This window comes from Asparagus officinalis, chromosome 2 (assembly GCF_001876935.1).
Source record: "Asparagus officinalis chromosome 2, Aspof.V1, whole genome shotgun sequence".
Lineage (NCBI taxonomy): Eukaryota > Viridiplantae > Streptophyta > Magnoliopsida > Asparagales > Asparagaceae > Asparagus > Asparagus officinalis.
Window position 1 is genome coordinate 18,149,638 of NC_033795.1, and position 15,724 is coordinate 18,165,361.

Below are 15,724 nucleotides of genomic sequence, written 5' to 3' on the forward strand. Positions count from 1 at the left end.
AGAGCCGCAACGGACAAAGCCAAGAGAATTAACTGCAGGAGTGTAGCGGCGATGAAGGCAGAATGACGTTTGAAAATAGAATAGAAGAGAAGATAGCAACATTAACGGCTGCGAAAACGATTAGCCAGAGATTTGCCAGGGCGGGAAGAACGCGGAAAGCGTTAGAAACATATTTTATTGGAAAGGGAATAGCCGGTACGCGGCCTTCGGTGATACCATTATAAAGTGGTAAGGCGCAGGAAGGGAGGTCTTGGCGTCAATTCCCTTGAATGAATATTGAGGTGGCACGCGATAGTATGTGTAAAGTCAGAGGAGTTAGGGTTTTGTTCTCCATGCCGAAGTGGGACTAAAACCTACGAGTACTCATTATCAGGGGGGGGACGGGGATATAATAAGGAGGGGTATACTGGGGTACGTCATATGCCCAAGGGTGTGATGTTGCCTACATGAAGCAATTCTGAGGATCAAATCAGAAAGGAGTAAGCGAGTGTTGCCTGGTATCAAGTTGGGTCAGACGTCTAGGCATGAGATGGTTACAGGTCAGGTCCAGAATTGGGCTGTGTTGCAGATTACCCGATTGATCTGAAAAGCAAGCACATGGCATTTTGTGAACTCGTCGCGAGCGACGACATGCTATAGAGTTTCGTCGATCCAGATTTTCCGGCTGATCGGAGCTGTTGGCTGAGGGGTGAAAATTGACTGTTTTCCTTGATTTTCAGCGCCTAGTATCTGAAGATTGCAACCTAATGCGGAGGGGGAATGTCGATGGGGATGGGTGTAATGCGTCACTTTGATGTAGTGCAGCTGCTTGTGGATTGAGGAGCATGAAAGGGGTATTAGAAGGATTGTGTTGATGACTAGCAGGTTTTGAGTCTGTGGTTTTAGTTTGGGTGTTATGGGTATGCACCGCGAAGCTTGATTTGTTTGAGCCGTTTTAGATGAATACGGGGGATTAACAGGCCGGGATAAGCAAACAGGTTAATTAAGTATTCCATTGTGGATTCTGTAAGGCCGGAGCAGGCGCATTTATTGTATTATGAGTTTGATTGGTAGGGAATGACCGAGGCACACTCGAGTCTATACTCTCACGGTGAAATTGTAATTCATATTAATTTGCACTCAAATTAAGGATGAGTCCAGAACCACCATCTAAACCGAGGGTGATGGCCGGAGGGGGGGCTGGGGCGGTGAGGAGCCGAGGTGTGAGTGTGTTGGTTCACCAGCTTAATTTTTTATAATGGGAGACTGATCCTATCGTTGTATACCGAACAATACCAGTGGACAATCATTTTAAATTTTCGGATACCGTCCCATATCTTAATTTTCATAAAGGTTAACAGTTGTCGGGGTCCATAAAAAAGTACGCTCAAGGCTCCAGAAACGGTGCTGTTGCGAATTATATTGAATACCCTCAGGGTAGCGTGGTGGGGATGAGTAGTATTAGATGTGATGGCATGTACGGATGCGTAGCGGGGGTGTGCGAGGGCGAGACGGGGGTAGTAGCGGGGGCGGGTTGTGATGGGGCGGGTGTCGTGGTAGTGGAATGTACGCCCTGAACCGGGTGGCCGAGGTGTGAGGGATTCGGAGTGACTAAGGCGTAGGGTTGATGACGTATGCGAAGTACCTATCGAGTCGGGCATAGTTCAGTGAGGAATGCTATGGAGAACTTGGGGTGTCGTGAGGTACCAAGTTGCTTAAGGTAACGCAGCTTGTGGAGTGATGTGGCTAATTTGACCCCCTACAACGACACTCGAAGTAGACATTCAACCACCCTGTCACCAGGAGCGTCCAATGTGAGGGGAGGTGTAGGACAAGCGATATGCACTTCTCGCTGATCAATTGTTTGGCAAGCAACTTTGTCCAAGTCCGCATTTTCTCGTGGGTGGGCGCGGGGCCAGGGGCTTAACGTGAGGGGGCCCTAAGGTAGTGACGGACTATGTAGGCGCGTATGAGCGGTATTAATTATATTGTAGATAGCTGTACTATATATACTATGGATATATATGGAAGACTTTTCTATCTCATGTATTACTCTTCACTATTTTGGCCATATTTCATTGACTCCTGTCCTAATCTATCGTAATACTAATTATATCATATATTTATCCCACGTGAACTACCTATAACTCAACAATTTTAAAAATTAAAATTAAGAAATCAGACATAGCTAACATATTATAACACATGAAGTATTACAATAAACCTAAAACATTTCAAAAATTACACAAAATAACCTCAAAAGTTTAAAATTACATAAAACACCCTAACTTTTCAAAACTCAAAACAACAAGTTTGCAATTAATACCCTCAACATTACAAACATATTATAAGAACAACCTCAAAAGTTTAAATTACAAAAAAACATCCTAAAATTCTAAAATTTTAAAACTTTGTAAATAATATAAATGGAACCAAGGGATTACCATCAGACACTTGAAAATTTAATATTTGCAAAAAATAATCTCAAAGTTAGAAAAATTGTGAATACTCCCTCTAAAGTTAAAAATTGCAAAAAGTTCTGAATTTCAAACTTATGACTAGAAATTTCAAAACTTATATCCAGCATAATCAAAATTGAAAATTATCAATGAATTGCTAGAAATTTAAATTTTGCAAAAAATAATCTAAAATTTTAATAATTATAAAAAACACTCTCAACATTTTAGAGTTGCAAGAAATATCCTAATATTTAAAAAGTAATCACCAGCATATGAAACATGGAAATTACAAGCACCTAACATAAATTTTAATTTTTTTTTTAAAAACCTATCAATGTTTTAAAGATTTCAGAACACCCTCAAAATTTTAAATCACAAAAAACTAAAATTTCTAAACTTAGCAAAAAAAAATAGTTATTTGATGTCCTTTCATTAAGATATATAAATTTAACTTCTAATTTAAAGTTTAGAATCCTTTTTTAGCATCTAAAAGTAGTCTAAGTTAATGATGGTAAAAAATAGTAATAAGAATAGATTAAAAATATCCAGTTAAGGAATAAAACTTTAAAATATATATAAGACATTAGAAATTAATGTCTCCGTATAAATTAAAAAAATTGCATATTATTTTACTAATAACATTAATTGATAGAAGACTAAATTATATAAAATTGATAAAAGATTATAATGTATAAATATTGATCTCTCATGTCAATAGTATTTATAACGTAAAAATATAAGGAGCTACGTATAGAGAAACTATTAGAAAGTTTAGAGATACACTTTAAAAGAAATAAGTTGTTTTTATTTCAAATGGAGAAGTGAAAGAAATAAACCCAAAATACGGAAACATTCATAAGTTACTAGAATTGATATTGACAAAAAGCATATCTATCAAAGAAGCACCGATTAAGTTCTTTAAAGAATATATTGAACAACTTGGTTACAATCAAAGAAACATTCTTTATGGAAAATACAAGAAAAATTAGTAAGTAATATAAATTTTTATACTTTATTCTTCAAATACTAAAGGAATTATAAATTTAATATAAAACTATATACAAATATTTTGTAATGGAAACTAAAGTGAAGTCATTGATTAACCATGTTGCAAGACATATAACAAGCTAGATAAGAGGAGAGAAATCACTATAATGGACAAAAGGTACGCACATGATACTTATTTACAATAGCATAAGTAAAAAAATAACATTGACATTTTTTATACAGTGGCATGATTCTGCGTGTAACTTTATTTGGGGGAAGATGACTACTAATGAAGGATAAATTCTTGAAGACACGATCAAAGATAAGCCTATAATAGCACTTTCAGATATCAATATCTTTAAATACGAAGGTAGCATATTCCATTACTAAAATTCTTATTAAAAGCCACTAAACATAAAATTTACCTTATATATTTCTTAAATTTGTAAGGAAGATATGCATGTCATCATAAATTATGTCAATAATATATATTAACCCAAAGATACAACTTATTAAAAATAATAATAAGAGAATGGTAAGTAAACCAAGCAAATATCTATATAGCATAATAATAAAAAAATATTATATTTTAAAGCTAATAAACAAGACTCATTCAGAACAAGCTGTCAAGACAAAAGCATCTCCAATAAAGCTCTTTACAAATGCAACACAAATTTAAATTATTGATATATGTAGTTATCACAATATTTGAAAGAGTATGATCTTACAATACCTATCTAAAAATTCACACAATTAAACCTAAATATAGTTTACCAATATATGACACGCTATTGCACTTATAATACAAAAATAACTACCATGTATAATAGAGTTAACCTGTGATTCTATGCTTACAAATGTTATAATAAGAAGGTGGATAGAAATGCTAATAAGAGTGTCCAAATGATAAATATCACAGAATCACCGATGACATAGTACCAATGTTAAGTAGTATCCCTTCATCATGAAGTAAACATATTAAAATCAAGTATTAATGTTATAATATTAGGCAAATTGATGAAAATGTAGTAATTTAGTTCAGATCCTCGTGGAAAATGACATGGACAGAGCAAAGATAATATTATTTGATGCAGGAAAAAAACTCTTATTGGATGCACAATAGAAGAATTCATTGTAGAGAAAAAAATAGGTAACTCCTAATCTTATTTTAAATAATAAATTAGAAACACAAAAAATGCACATATATAAAATTAACGTTTATTCTCATTAAACAGAAAAATAATCGGAGTCTATATTTCCAAAAGTTTGTGTTTGAAAATACATTAACTTTTTTATAAAGTAAGATAAGAAGACAAAAGATGAGCGGGCCCAGGAAAAGATAACAAAACAAGAAATCTAGCTCCAATCTGATGTTACAATCGATGTAGACGATAAAATCACTACTTTTGAATTGTCCAGGGAAAAAATAAATGTGGAGAAAGATTGATCTTGATTTAATAAAAAAATAAAACAAAAGGAATAAAAGACAGTAATGTTTTTTGAATATTTATAGAATATATAGTTTAATTTTTTGAGTAAAATTAGGAATCATTAGAATGAATTTTCATGAACTTTTTTAGTATATTTATATGCTTATGTGGATGCTTTTATCTTATACAAGTATATTAGAGTTAGCATTAATTTTTAGTTTATGATTTTTTTACCAAGTCTATCAATGTCGGTATAAATAACATAAAAATTTAAATTGGTTTTGGATACATTTATTTCCGGCCTGTCAATCTAATTATCAACATTAAAATTTAAATTCGGAATAGCTCATTCAAACAAACATTAAATAAAATAAATAATCGTAATGCTAAAATTTAGAGACATAAATGAGCAGAAACTATTAAATTAATTAAAATCGGGGAATAAATTTTAGTAAAAAAATAAATCAAAATACTTAATGATGACATTTAATCATGTGCATGCACGTGCATAAAATCTAGTATGTATGTATGTATATGTGTGGTCTGAACACATGTAGTAGTTGAGACACTATAGAAGAAAACTTAGCTGGTGATCTAGATCCTGCAGTAGTGAACTTATTATTTTTTTTAAACCCCATCCTCCAAGCTTATGGGGGCCATATATGTTGAAATCACCCAACCGAATCACCAGCGGTGGGTGGCCCTCTGCCTCTGGTGAACTTAAGTAACCAGATGCAATTTTTCTTGATAATATTTTGGTAATTATATATAATATATTCGTTGTCACTGCTTGTAGAACGTTCAATGCACGTTAACAAAAGAGCTAGCTATTTCGGATTTAGATACCTCATGAAGTTAGCCCATTTGTAGCCCTAACAAAGCCCACATAATAAAGCGCGGTCGCCTCCACAATTTCCGCCACAAAGCCCGAACTCCAAAGTTTCTCCATTTCCCCGGCCCAGCTCTGCTCTCAGATTTGGTTATTTGAAGTAACGCTTTCTATCCCTATATTCTTCATTTAATTTCATGTTCACTTCCCTTTTGCTAATCATTTACACTTTAGTTGTGATTGTTTTGCGTTGCAATTCACGATCAGTGTTAGATCCATTGAAACTTAACTCAAGTATTCGGATACTTTAGTTTTGATTCTTTATTCTGCACTAAGTATATATTTATTTATTTGCTGTGTTCTTCTATGCATGTATTTCATTGTTTAACATTTTCCTCGATAAATTTATTGAGGATAATTTGCAGATGGACCCTCTCATATTGACTTTCAATAGTGTGTAGCATCCCTCAACATTTTTTTACTAGCACTTGCCACCACTGTATTAGTATTTTAGTTGATTTAGTAGCACTCGTTCTTGGATTAAATCTAAATTGTGGGCACATATGTGATATTAGTATGTAGTGCTATCCTTTAAAGTTGACCCGCGTCAAGTGATCAATCTGGTAAATTAGGTCAATGTGTATTGAATGTGTCATGGGCCAAATGTGTAGATATCAGATTATAATTTCTAATTTGATGAGGGGTCAAATTAGAAATTGTAATAACTACTTAATGGGTTATGGTCCCTAATCTATTGGCACGTTCTCAATTTTCTCTTCATCCCTTTCTATAGAGGAATTTTGGAGAGGCCATCCAGATTAGAAGATCTCAACCCCTTCGGCAAATTTCTACAAATTAATTTATGGATCCAGATACGCTTCCGCATCTATTGTTGATTTCCTCTTTGTATTAATCATGTGTATTAGATTATTTTTCTAGGGTTTATTGTTGTTTGATTCTTTCAAAAACCCTAGAATTATCTTGTGGTATTTACAACAAATGGTATTAGAGCGCACCATGATTAATTCTTTGAGGATCTAAAATTTAAGAGGAAGAAATTGGGTTCTTGATCTAAGTTTTAATTTTCGGTATATGTGTTTGTTAGACCCTAGAGGGGGGGGGGTGATTAGGGTCTTATGCTAATCTAATCCGATTATATACCAATTAAAATTAATTAACAAGTTATCCTAGCAAGTATGAAATACCACAAGATATATGAGCTAGGATAAGCAATGTAAACAAAGAGATATATCCTATATAATAAAATATATATGCAAGGATATATAAACTAACACAAGGGTAAACAATATGAAACAAGATAGAGGATGATATAAATAATGAGACAATGACGATATGAGCAATGAGCACAAATATAAATAAACGCCAAAGCACACTCAAACACAATCAAATGATCACGGAGTTTGGACCTTCCGTCCTACGTCTCCGCTCCCCACTCTCGGGGAGAAATCCACTATCACAACCAAGTTTTCTACGCTCACCCGAATAACGTTTACAACTCATAGTGTCGGTTTTCAACGCTCACCGAACAACGTTCACTCCTCACACTCGGTTTTCTAGTTCACCGAAAACTTCACAACACACTCGGTTTTCTATCTCACCGAAAACCTTACAACACTCACAATGTAACAAAATATAAATTTGTTCTCTACAAAAGATGAGAACACAACTCAATGTTACAATCTCTCACAACCCTAATATACTATGTATGCAAATACAATAAGCTCAAAGTGGGTGTGTGTAACAATGAGTAAATAAAATCAAATCAACTAAACTCAAATATAAGATCTAGCTTAAGAACAATGATAATCAAACAAGTATATAAATGTAAAGCTAGAGTTTGAGTTTAGAAAACTTCTCAATTGATAACAAGATGGAGAGGGAGGATAGTTGGAAGCTCAAACTTCAATAGATAATCTCCTCAAGCTCTTGTGGAATTGATTCACAAAACCAAAACACTCAAATGCTTAAAAGCTTATAAACACACTTTAAACAAACTTAAACCCTTGATTAAAACTTTCTTAAACTTGTTTTAAAACTCTCTTAGTTGTTAGTTGAAAGAAAACAGCAAAGGGGTATTTATACCCTCTAAAAAACTCAGCCAAAACCCAAAACAAATGACAGAAAAGTCCCCAGAAGACCGGTCGACCGACGAACTCTCTGTCGCCCAGTGAACACGAGAAGTCAGGTTCGGTCGACCGGTTCGGTCGACCGAAAACTGACATATATAAAAAACAGGTTTTTGACACATTTAAACAATTTGTAAAATATTCATTTGACTTCTGAAAATTATGAAACTTTGGGAAATGTATATAAACATGTAAATGAACATGTTACAAAAAGAATTTTCCAAATTGCATTTCTCATTTGTGAAAAATCATCATTTTGCAAAATAGTTCAAAACACGAAAATGTAAACATGTGAAATTTGATATTTTGGTTAAACCATGTTTTGAAACTTTGCACAATGATTATATAGACTTAATAAAATATGTATATGATTATTGTTAAGTCCAAAACTAAGAATAAAATATTTTTACAAATACAATAAAAAATGAAACCATTTTGCTTTCACAAATACTCATATGTTTCATATCTAAGTAAATAAACCAAATCACAATAATAAATATGAAATATGTGATTTCATATTATAAACATGAAAACCCAATACCATGCATGTATATATATAAAACTATATATATGCATAGAAACCAAAACTTGTGTATATATATATAACTATTTATATATATACGAAGAAACCAATAAATGTGTGTGTATAGATATTGAGCTTAACGTACTTAACACACATAATATAAAACCTATACTAAGTTACCCAAGCTAGATCTTGTCTTCATTGAGCTCAACTTGGTACACGTTGCGGATGAAGCTAAACTTGGATCTTGAACTTGAATTGTACGATGCTTCACTCCATAATTCCGCCAACCTCCATTTGATATCGTCGTTAAAGCGCAATTCCATCCATCCTCCAACTACGTTGTTTGTCTATAATAAATAAGAAAACACAAATACTAGACAAACATTATTAGTGATAAATTGTTTGTTAAACATCATCAAAACAAGAAGACCAACAATCTTCCCTTTTTGATGATGACAAACAATTTACAAAAAGAGATATATGCTAAACAAGAAAGAATATACTCATAATATTTCTCCCCCTTTGACAACATCAAAAAGGGGAAAACCATATAGATGAAAGAGAGCGAAAGCTCCCCCTACATATGAGCATGGGTGAGTATAAAACAAATATAGGGATTGCTCCCCCTATCAAAATGTCATATAAAATATATGCAATGAAGATCATGGCAAACATATGTGAGCAAGCATAGATAAGAGCATGCTAAAAAAATATATCAAAGGTTAATATAAAAATAGTGTCTCATTAACAAAAACATAAAGATCAAAAATAGATTTATGAAATCAAAAGAAAAGGAACATGAAAATCATATAAAAGGTTTTCAAATGAAAACAAATTAACCAATGAAATCATAAATCACAAGTAAATCATATAAGAACATAAAACCAAATCATCATTGATTTTAAAAAATCAAGAGAGGCAACCATATCTAGCTCTTGAGCTAATAATAACACATATAAACATTAAAATTCTTAGTTTGAAAATCAAATTTGTTTTGGTACCCAAGAACTCTTGGTACCAAAAGATTTAGGGACATGACCCCTATCATTTAAGCTCAAAGCCCTAGGGTTATGAACCCTCTTAGGCATATGTGGTTCACTAACACGGTCAAAGCAATAATCTCTCAAATGACCCTTTCGATTGCAATTTGTGCAATGAAAGAGATCCATTTGTTTTTGTGGACCATTAGCTCGTGCACGGGAATCATTTGCAAATAAAGATTTTCTTTTAAAATTATTTTGCAAATGAGAAACATTCTTAAACAATGGTCTATTTGGAACATATTGCAATTTAGAAGCTTTTTGTATATCAAAATAAAATTTAGCAATATGTCCAAACCTACCACAAATATCACATTTAAAAATATGTGGTCTATTGGAAGCATTTGTCAAATGAGATTTTCTTTTCAAATCAAAGCAATATTTGGCCAAATGACCAAAACGACCACAATAATCACACTTGAACACACTAGCATGCTTATGATGAACTTTGTGAGAATGAGCATGTGAATGTGTAAGTGTACAAGATGAAGAAGCTACATAAGATGCACAAGGAACATTAGAATTCTTATGTTTGTGTGCATCATAACAAAACTTAGCTAAATGACCTTGACGGCCGCAAATAGAACACTTATAAGTTTTGCTATACATGTGTGCATAATGAGTGGATGATTTTGACTTAGTCTTGGCATACATATCCATAAGCCTCTTATGATTATTAATGTATGTTTTCAAAGTTGAATATAAAGATGAAATACTATTTTTCATAAGATTCAAATCTTCATTTTTAGGCACATATGCATTTTTAGAAGTAGAACATAAATAATCATTTATAAAGGAAGTTGTATCATTCTTTATGTTCTCTACTTCTAACATGGCATCAATCTTAGCATGAGATAGGCTAGCAATAGATGATGATAATTTCTCATTTTCCAATTTTAACATATCATTACTTTCTTTAAGAGCAACATTTTCTTTGGAAATGATATCAAAATTGGAAGCTAGCTTCTCATGATCGGATTTTAAACTAACATGCTTGCTTTGTAAATCAATAAAATCATTTTGCAACTTGTTAAAGGCAAAATATTGTTCATTGTAAACATACGATGATCATTCTTATTCCACTTGGATTTCTCCAAAGTGGGCACAATATAAGCATCATCTATAATTTCCCATAAATCAAAGTGTTTAGATTGAACAAAAAGTTTAAATCTAACACACCATTGGGCATAGGAAAAATTATCTAATCTAGGAGCAATATTAATGGCATAACCTAAACCATGCATATCCATAATATAAAAGGCAAGCAAGATACAAATAAAGCTCAAAATTAGATTAGCACAATAAGCTAACTTGGATCTTTAACTCAAGACGATTAGACCTAAATCAAAGAGCACCAAGCTCTGATACCAATTATTAGACCCTAGGGGGGTGATTAGGGTCTTATGCTAATCTAATCCGATTATATACCAATTAAAATTAATTAACAAGTTATCCTAGCAAGTATGAAATACCACAAGATATATGAGCTAGGATAAGCAATGTAAACAAAGAGATATATCCTATATAATAAAATATATATGCAAGGATATATAAACTAACACAAGGGTAAACAATATGAAACAAGATAGAGGATGATATGAATAATGAGACAATGGCGATATGAGCAACAAGCACAAATATAAATAAACGCCAAAGCACACTCAAACACAATCAAATGATCACGGAGTTCGGACCTTCCATCCTACGTCTCCGCTCCCCACTCTCGGGGAGAAATCCACTATCACAACCGGGTTTTCTACGCTCACCCGAATAACATTTACACCTCACAGTGTCGGTTTTCAATGCTCACCGAACAACGTTCACTCCTCACACTCGGTTTTCTAGTTCACCGAAAACTTCACAACACACTCGGCTTTCTATCTCACCGAAAAGGACAAATTTTTAAAAACAACCTATTTTTCAATTTATTGTGCAAAAACGACTCTTTGAAACAATAATGAGCAAAACCGACCCTTTTCAACAAAAAAGGGTCGGTTTTGCTGGAGAAGCACTAAAAGGAAGTGCACGGGACTAACAGTCCCGTACACTTCCTTTTCACAGTGAAACTAAAATCGTGACTGTGGTTGAGGCGGATCTCGTCGGGGCGGATCTCGGAGGAGTTGAGGGGGAGGCAGTGGAGTTCAAGGCTGAGGTGACGGGGACTATTGAGCGGTGGTCGGAGGGCTTCCAATTTTATCCTTCATCTCTCTTCGACTCTCTCCACTTCTTCTATCGCCTCCAATTGCATCCACATATTCAGCTCCTCCGCTGCAAATTCACAAAAACCCTGAAGTCCCACTCAAACCCCGTTATCAATCAAAACCCAGATGTCAAAATCTCATATTTATCCCAACCCACTAACAACTGGATCCAAAGATGGCCCCAAACACCCCCAAAACCCCTCCGCAAGCCCTCAAAATCCGTTGCAGACTACCGCAACTCCATCGCAGTGACGACGACGAGGTGGTGTTCGGAGTTCAGGGGGTGGCCGGCGATGGGTTTGAGGCGGAGCTTGGGCTGGGGCTTCTTAGGTTAGCTTGAAGAGAGAGAGAAAACGAGAGAGAGGAGCTGGTTGATGGATAGATGAAGAGAGAGAGAGAGAGAGAGAGAGGGAGGGAGTTGGGCAGTCGCAATTTTAAGCCATTAAAATGAAGTGTACGGGACTGTTAGTCCCGTGCACTTCCTTTTAGTGCTTTTCCAGCAAAACCGACCATTTTCTGTTGAAAAGGGTCGGTTTTGCTCATTATTGTTTCAAAGAATCGTTTTTGCACAATAAATTGAAAAAAGGTTGTTTTTAAAAATTTGTCCCACCGAAAACCTTACAACACTCACAATGTAACAAAATATAAATTTGTTCTCTACAATAGATGAGAACATAATAAAGCACAACTTAATGTTACAATCTCTCACAACTCTAATATACTATGTATGCAAATACAATAAGCTCAAAGTGGGTGTGTGTAACAATGAGTAAATAAAATCAAATCAACTAAACTCAAATATAAGATCTAGCTTAAGAACAATGATAATCAAACAAGTATATAAATGTAAAGCTAGAGTTTGAGTTTAGAAAACTTCTCAATTGATAACAAGATGGAGAGATGAAGATTGAAGCCCAAACAAGAAGATAATCTCCTCCACTTGTGAAAACCAAAATAGCTTTAAACCAAACCCTTAAACAAGCTTAAAAACAAGCTTAAACTCTTGTTAAAATCTTTTAAACCATTCTCTTGCTTACTTATAAAATCTGAGGTAAGGGGGTATATATATGAAACCCCAAAGAAAAGAGAAAGACAAGAAAAAACACCAAGAAAAAAACCTCTGCAACGACTCTAAAAATAGCCGTTAAGATTGATCTGACACCACGGCGGTCGACCGAAAATATTCACGGTCGACCGCGATTCAGATCCCAAACTCAGAAAACAGACAGAGACTTCTTCGATCGACCGGTGCGGTCGACGATGGAAATTTCGAGCTCTCGGTCGACCGCATCGGTTCGACCGACAAACTCTCTGCTGCTTCAGAAAACAAATGAACAATTGAGCGTCGATCGGTGCGGTCGACCGAAACACTTGATCATGACAGAAAAAACAAGTTTGAAAATATATTTTTTGACTTTTGGAAAATTGTTAAAAATAACAAATGAAGTCCAAAAATAATAAAACTTTGGGAAATGTATATAAATATGTAAATGAACATGTTACAAAAAGAATTTTCCAAATTGCATTTCCCATTTGTGAAAAATCATCATTTTGCAAAATAGTTCAAAACACGAAAATGTAAACATGTGAAATTTGATATTTTGGTTAAACCATGTTTTGAAACTTTGCACAATGATTATATAGACTTAATAAAATATGTATATGATTATTGTTAAGTCCAAAAACTAAGAATATAGAATTTTCATAAAATTGCATATTCTATGCAATGTTTTCAAAAACACAATAGAAAATATGAAATATATAATTTCATATATATAATCATAAAAACTCAAAACACATGTATGTATATATATAACTATATATATATACGAAGAAACCAATAAATGTGTGTGTATAGATATTGAGCTTAACGTACTTAACACACATAATATAAATCCTAAACTAAATTACCCAAGCTTGATCTTGATCTTCATTGAGCTCAAATTGGTACACGTTGCGGATGAAGCTAAACTTGGATCTTGAACTTGAATTGTATGATGCTTCACTCCACAATTCCGCCAACCTCCATTTGATATCGTCGTTAAAGCGCAATTCCATCCATCCTCCAACTACGTTGTTTGTCTATAATAAATAAGAAAACACAAATACTAGATGAACAACATTAGTGGTAAATTATTTGTTAAACATCATCAAAACAAGAAGGCCAACAGTGTTGATTCCTTTTTTTTGTTGATTGAATTAATTGGGGATCTAAAAGTTTAGATTTTTATTTAATTGGGGGGTTTTGATCTAATTTTGTTTTTTTATCCAATTTCTTTGGTACCGTCAATTAATTTAGGTCCATTTATCTAATCAATATTTGATTAGTATTCTTTTAATCAATTTTATTCGATTAAATTGTTTGATAAAATCCATGACATCATTCTGTTAAGGTTTATCAACTTGATTAAATTTATTTGGCTAATCTTTGATTAACCAATTTGGTATAGCATTATTATTTGAGTAATTCTTTTGATTAATAAAAAAATTGGTCGGCAGCCGTCGGCAAGCCGCGAGCGGATGGCAGCGGCCATGGGCGGGCCGCTGGCCTCACCAAGGAAACCGCTAGAGGCTGAACCTGGGGTGCAACAGGCAATGGCAACTGCCATGACGGCCACTACCATCATGAAACCCTAGGGCGGAAGCCCTAGGGTGCAGCAGCAAAGCTTACATAGGCCCATATGGGCCTGTGATCAGCTAAAAAAAATAAAAATAAAAATAACACTTCAATACATGGGCCATGGGCATGTGATCAGTTACATAAAAAATCATGTTATTATTATGTGGACCTGTCATCATGTGGGCCTGACATCATGTGAGCCTGTGATCAAATTAAATTTGTGTGGGCATGTGATCATGTAGGCCAGTGATCACTTCAATTTTGGATGCTTATTTTGGTAGAATTTTGGGTACAATTTTAAATTTAAATATTGTATGTATTTTGAAATTAATTGATTGAAACGATACGTCGCCAAAGTGACCTCTATTGTGGAGATTAATTAATTTTAAAATATAAAAGGTTATGTGTGTGTGTAATTCATTTAAATATTAATCGGCCCAAAGTAAGATTGATGTTTAAATAATTACATTTGCACCTGTGGTAATAAACATGTGATGATTATTGGGTATATATGCGAATAATAAATCAACCCAAAGAAATATCTATTATTTGACATGTTATTATTATCAGTGTTTGATTACTACAACAAGACACCACTTACTAATTACTATTTTGTCCAAAGATGAAATATTGATGTAGTGCCCGGTATCTTGAGATGGGATTTACCTTTATTTGAATTTATTATTGTAATTTTATGCATTTTAAAACTAATGTGAGCCTGTTTTATTTGTTTGTTTGTTTTGTGATTCAGCTAATGCATCTAGTGCTATAATTTTTGCTAACATCAACTTAATTCTCATGCTCAATGTGACAAATTTCAAGGTTTGGAAGGAGAACATTCTCATTGTTCTTGGCTACATGGATCTAAACATTGCTTTAAGGACTGAACAACCCCAACCACTCACTGCGGATAGCATTCCTGATGCAAAAAAGGAGTATGAGAGGTGGGAGCATTCAAATCATATGAGTCTAATGATCATCAGCCGTGGCATTCCGGAAGCTTTCAGGGGCACAAAATCCGAAGGGATTACTAAAGCCAAAGATTTCATTTCCAAAATTGAGAAACGTTTTGCTAAACACGATAAGATAGAAACAAGCACGCTTTTAGCTTACTTGATTTGGATGAAGTATAAGGGCAAAGGAAATATCAGAGAGTACATCATGGAGATGTCTCATATTGCATCAAAACTTAAGGCACTAAAACTCGATCTATGTGATGAGTTAGTGGTGCATTTGGTTCTGTTGTCTCTTCCTGCACAATTTAATTAGTTTAAGGTCACTTATAACTGCCAAAAAGAGAAATTGACTCTGAATGAACTCATTTCATACTGTGTGCAAGAGGAAGACAGGTTGAAGCAATATAAGACAAAAAGTGCTCATTTGACCAGTGCCTCTAAGGATAAGGACAATAAAAGGAAGACTGATAATAAAGCTGCTAAGGATCCAGTTCAAAAGAAACAACATAAGGATGATCATGGTTGTTTTTTTCTTTTTCTTTTTTTGCAA

General features: G+C 33.9%; 1 protein-coding gene across 1 annotated transcript; it reads left to right on the forward strand.

The window, feature by feature from the left end:
- LOC109830898 lies at positions 63-15,487 on the forward strand. The gene is made up of 2 exons (XM_020398255.1): positions 63-195; positions 14,970-15,487. Exons 1-2 carry the CDS (start codon positions 63-65, stop codon positions 15,485-15,487), a joined length of 651 nt encoding a protein of 216 aa, XP_020253844.1.

Bases quoted from the DNA above. Each gene is read 5' to 3' on its own strand.
- LOC109830898 (XM_020398255.1), top strand. From the start codon at position 63: ATGACGTTTGAAAATAGAATAGAAGAGAAGATAGCAACATTAACGGCT. The intron at 196-14,969 runs GTACGCGGCCTT...TTTGTGATTCAG, and splicing joins TATTGGAAAGGGAATAGCCG to CTAATGCATCTAGTGCTATA.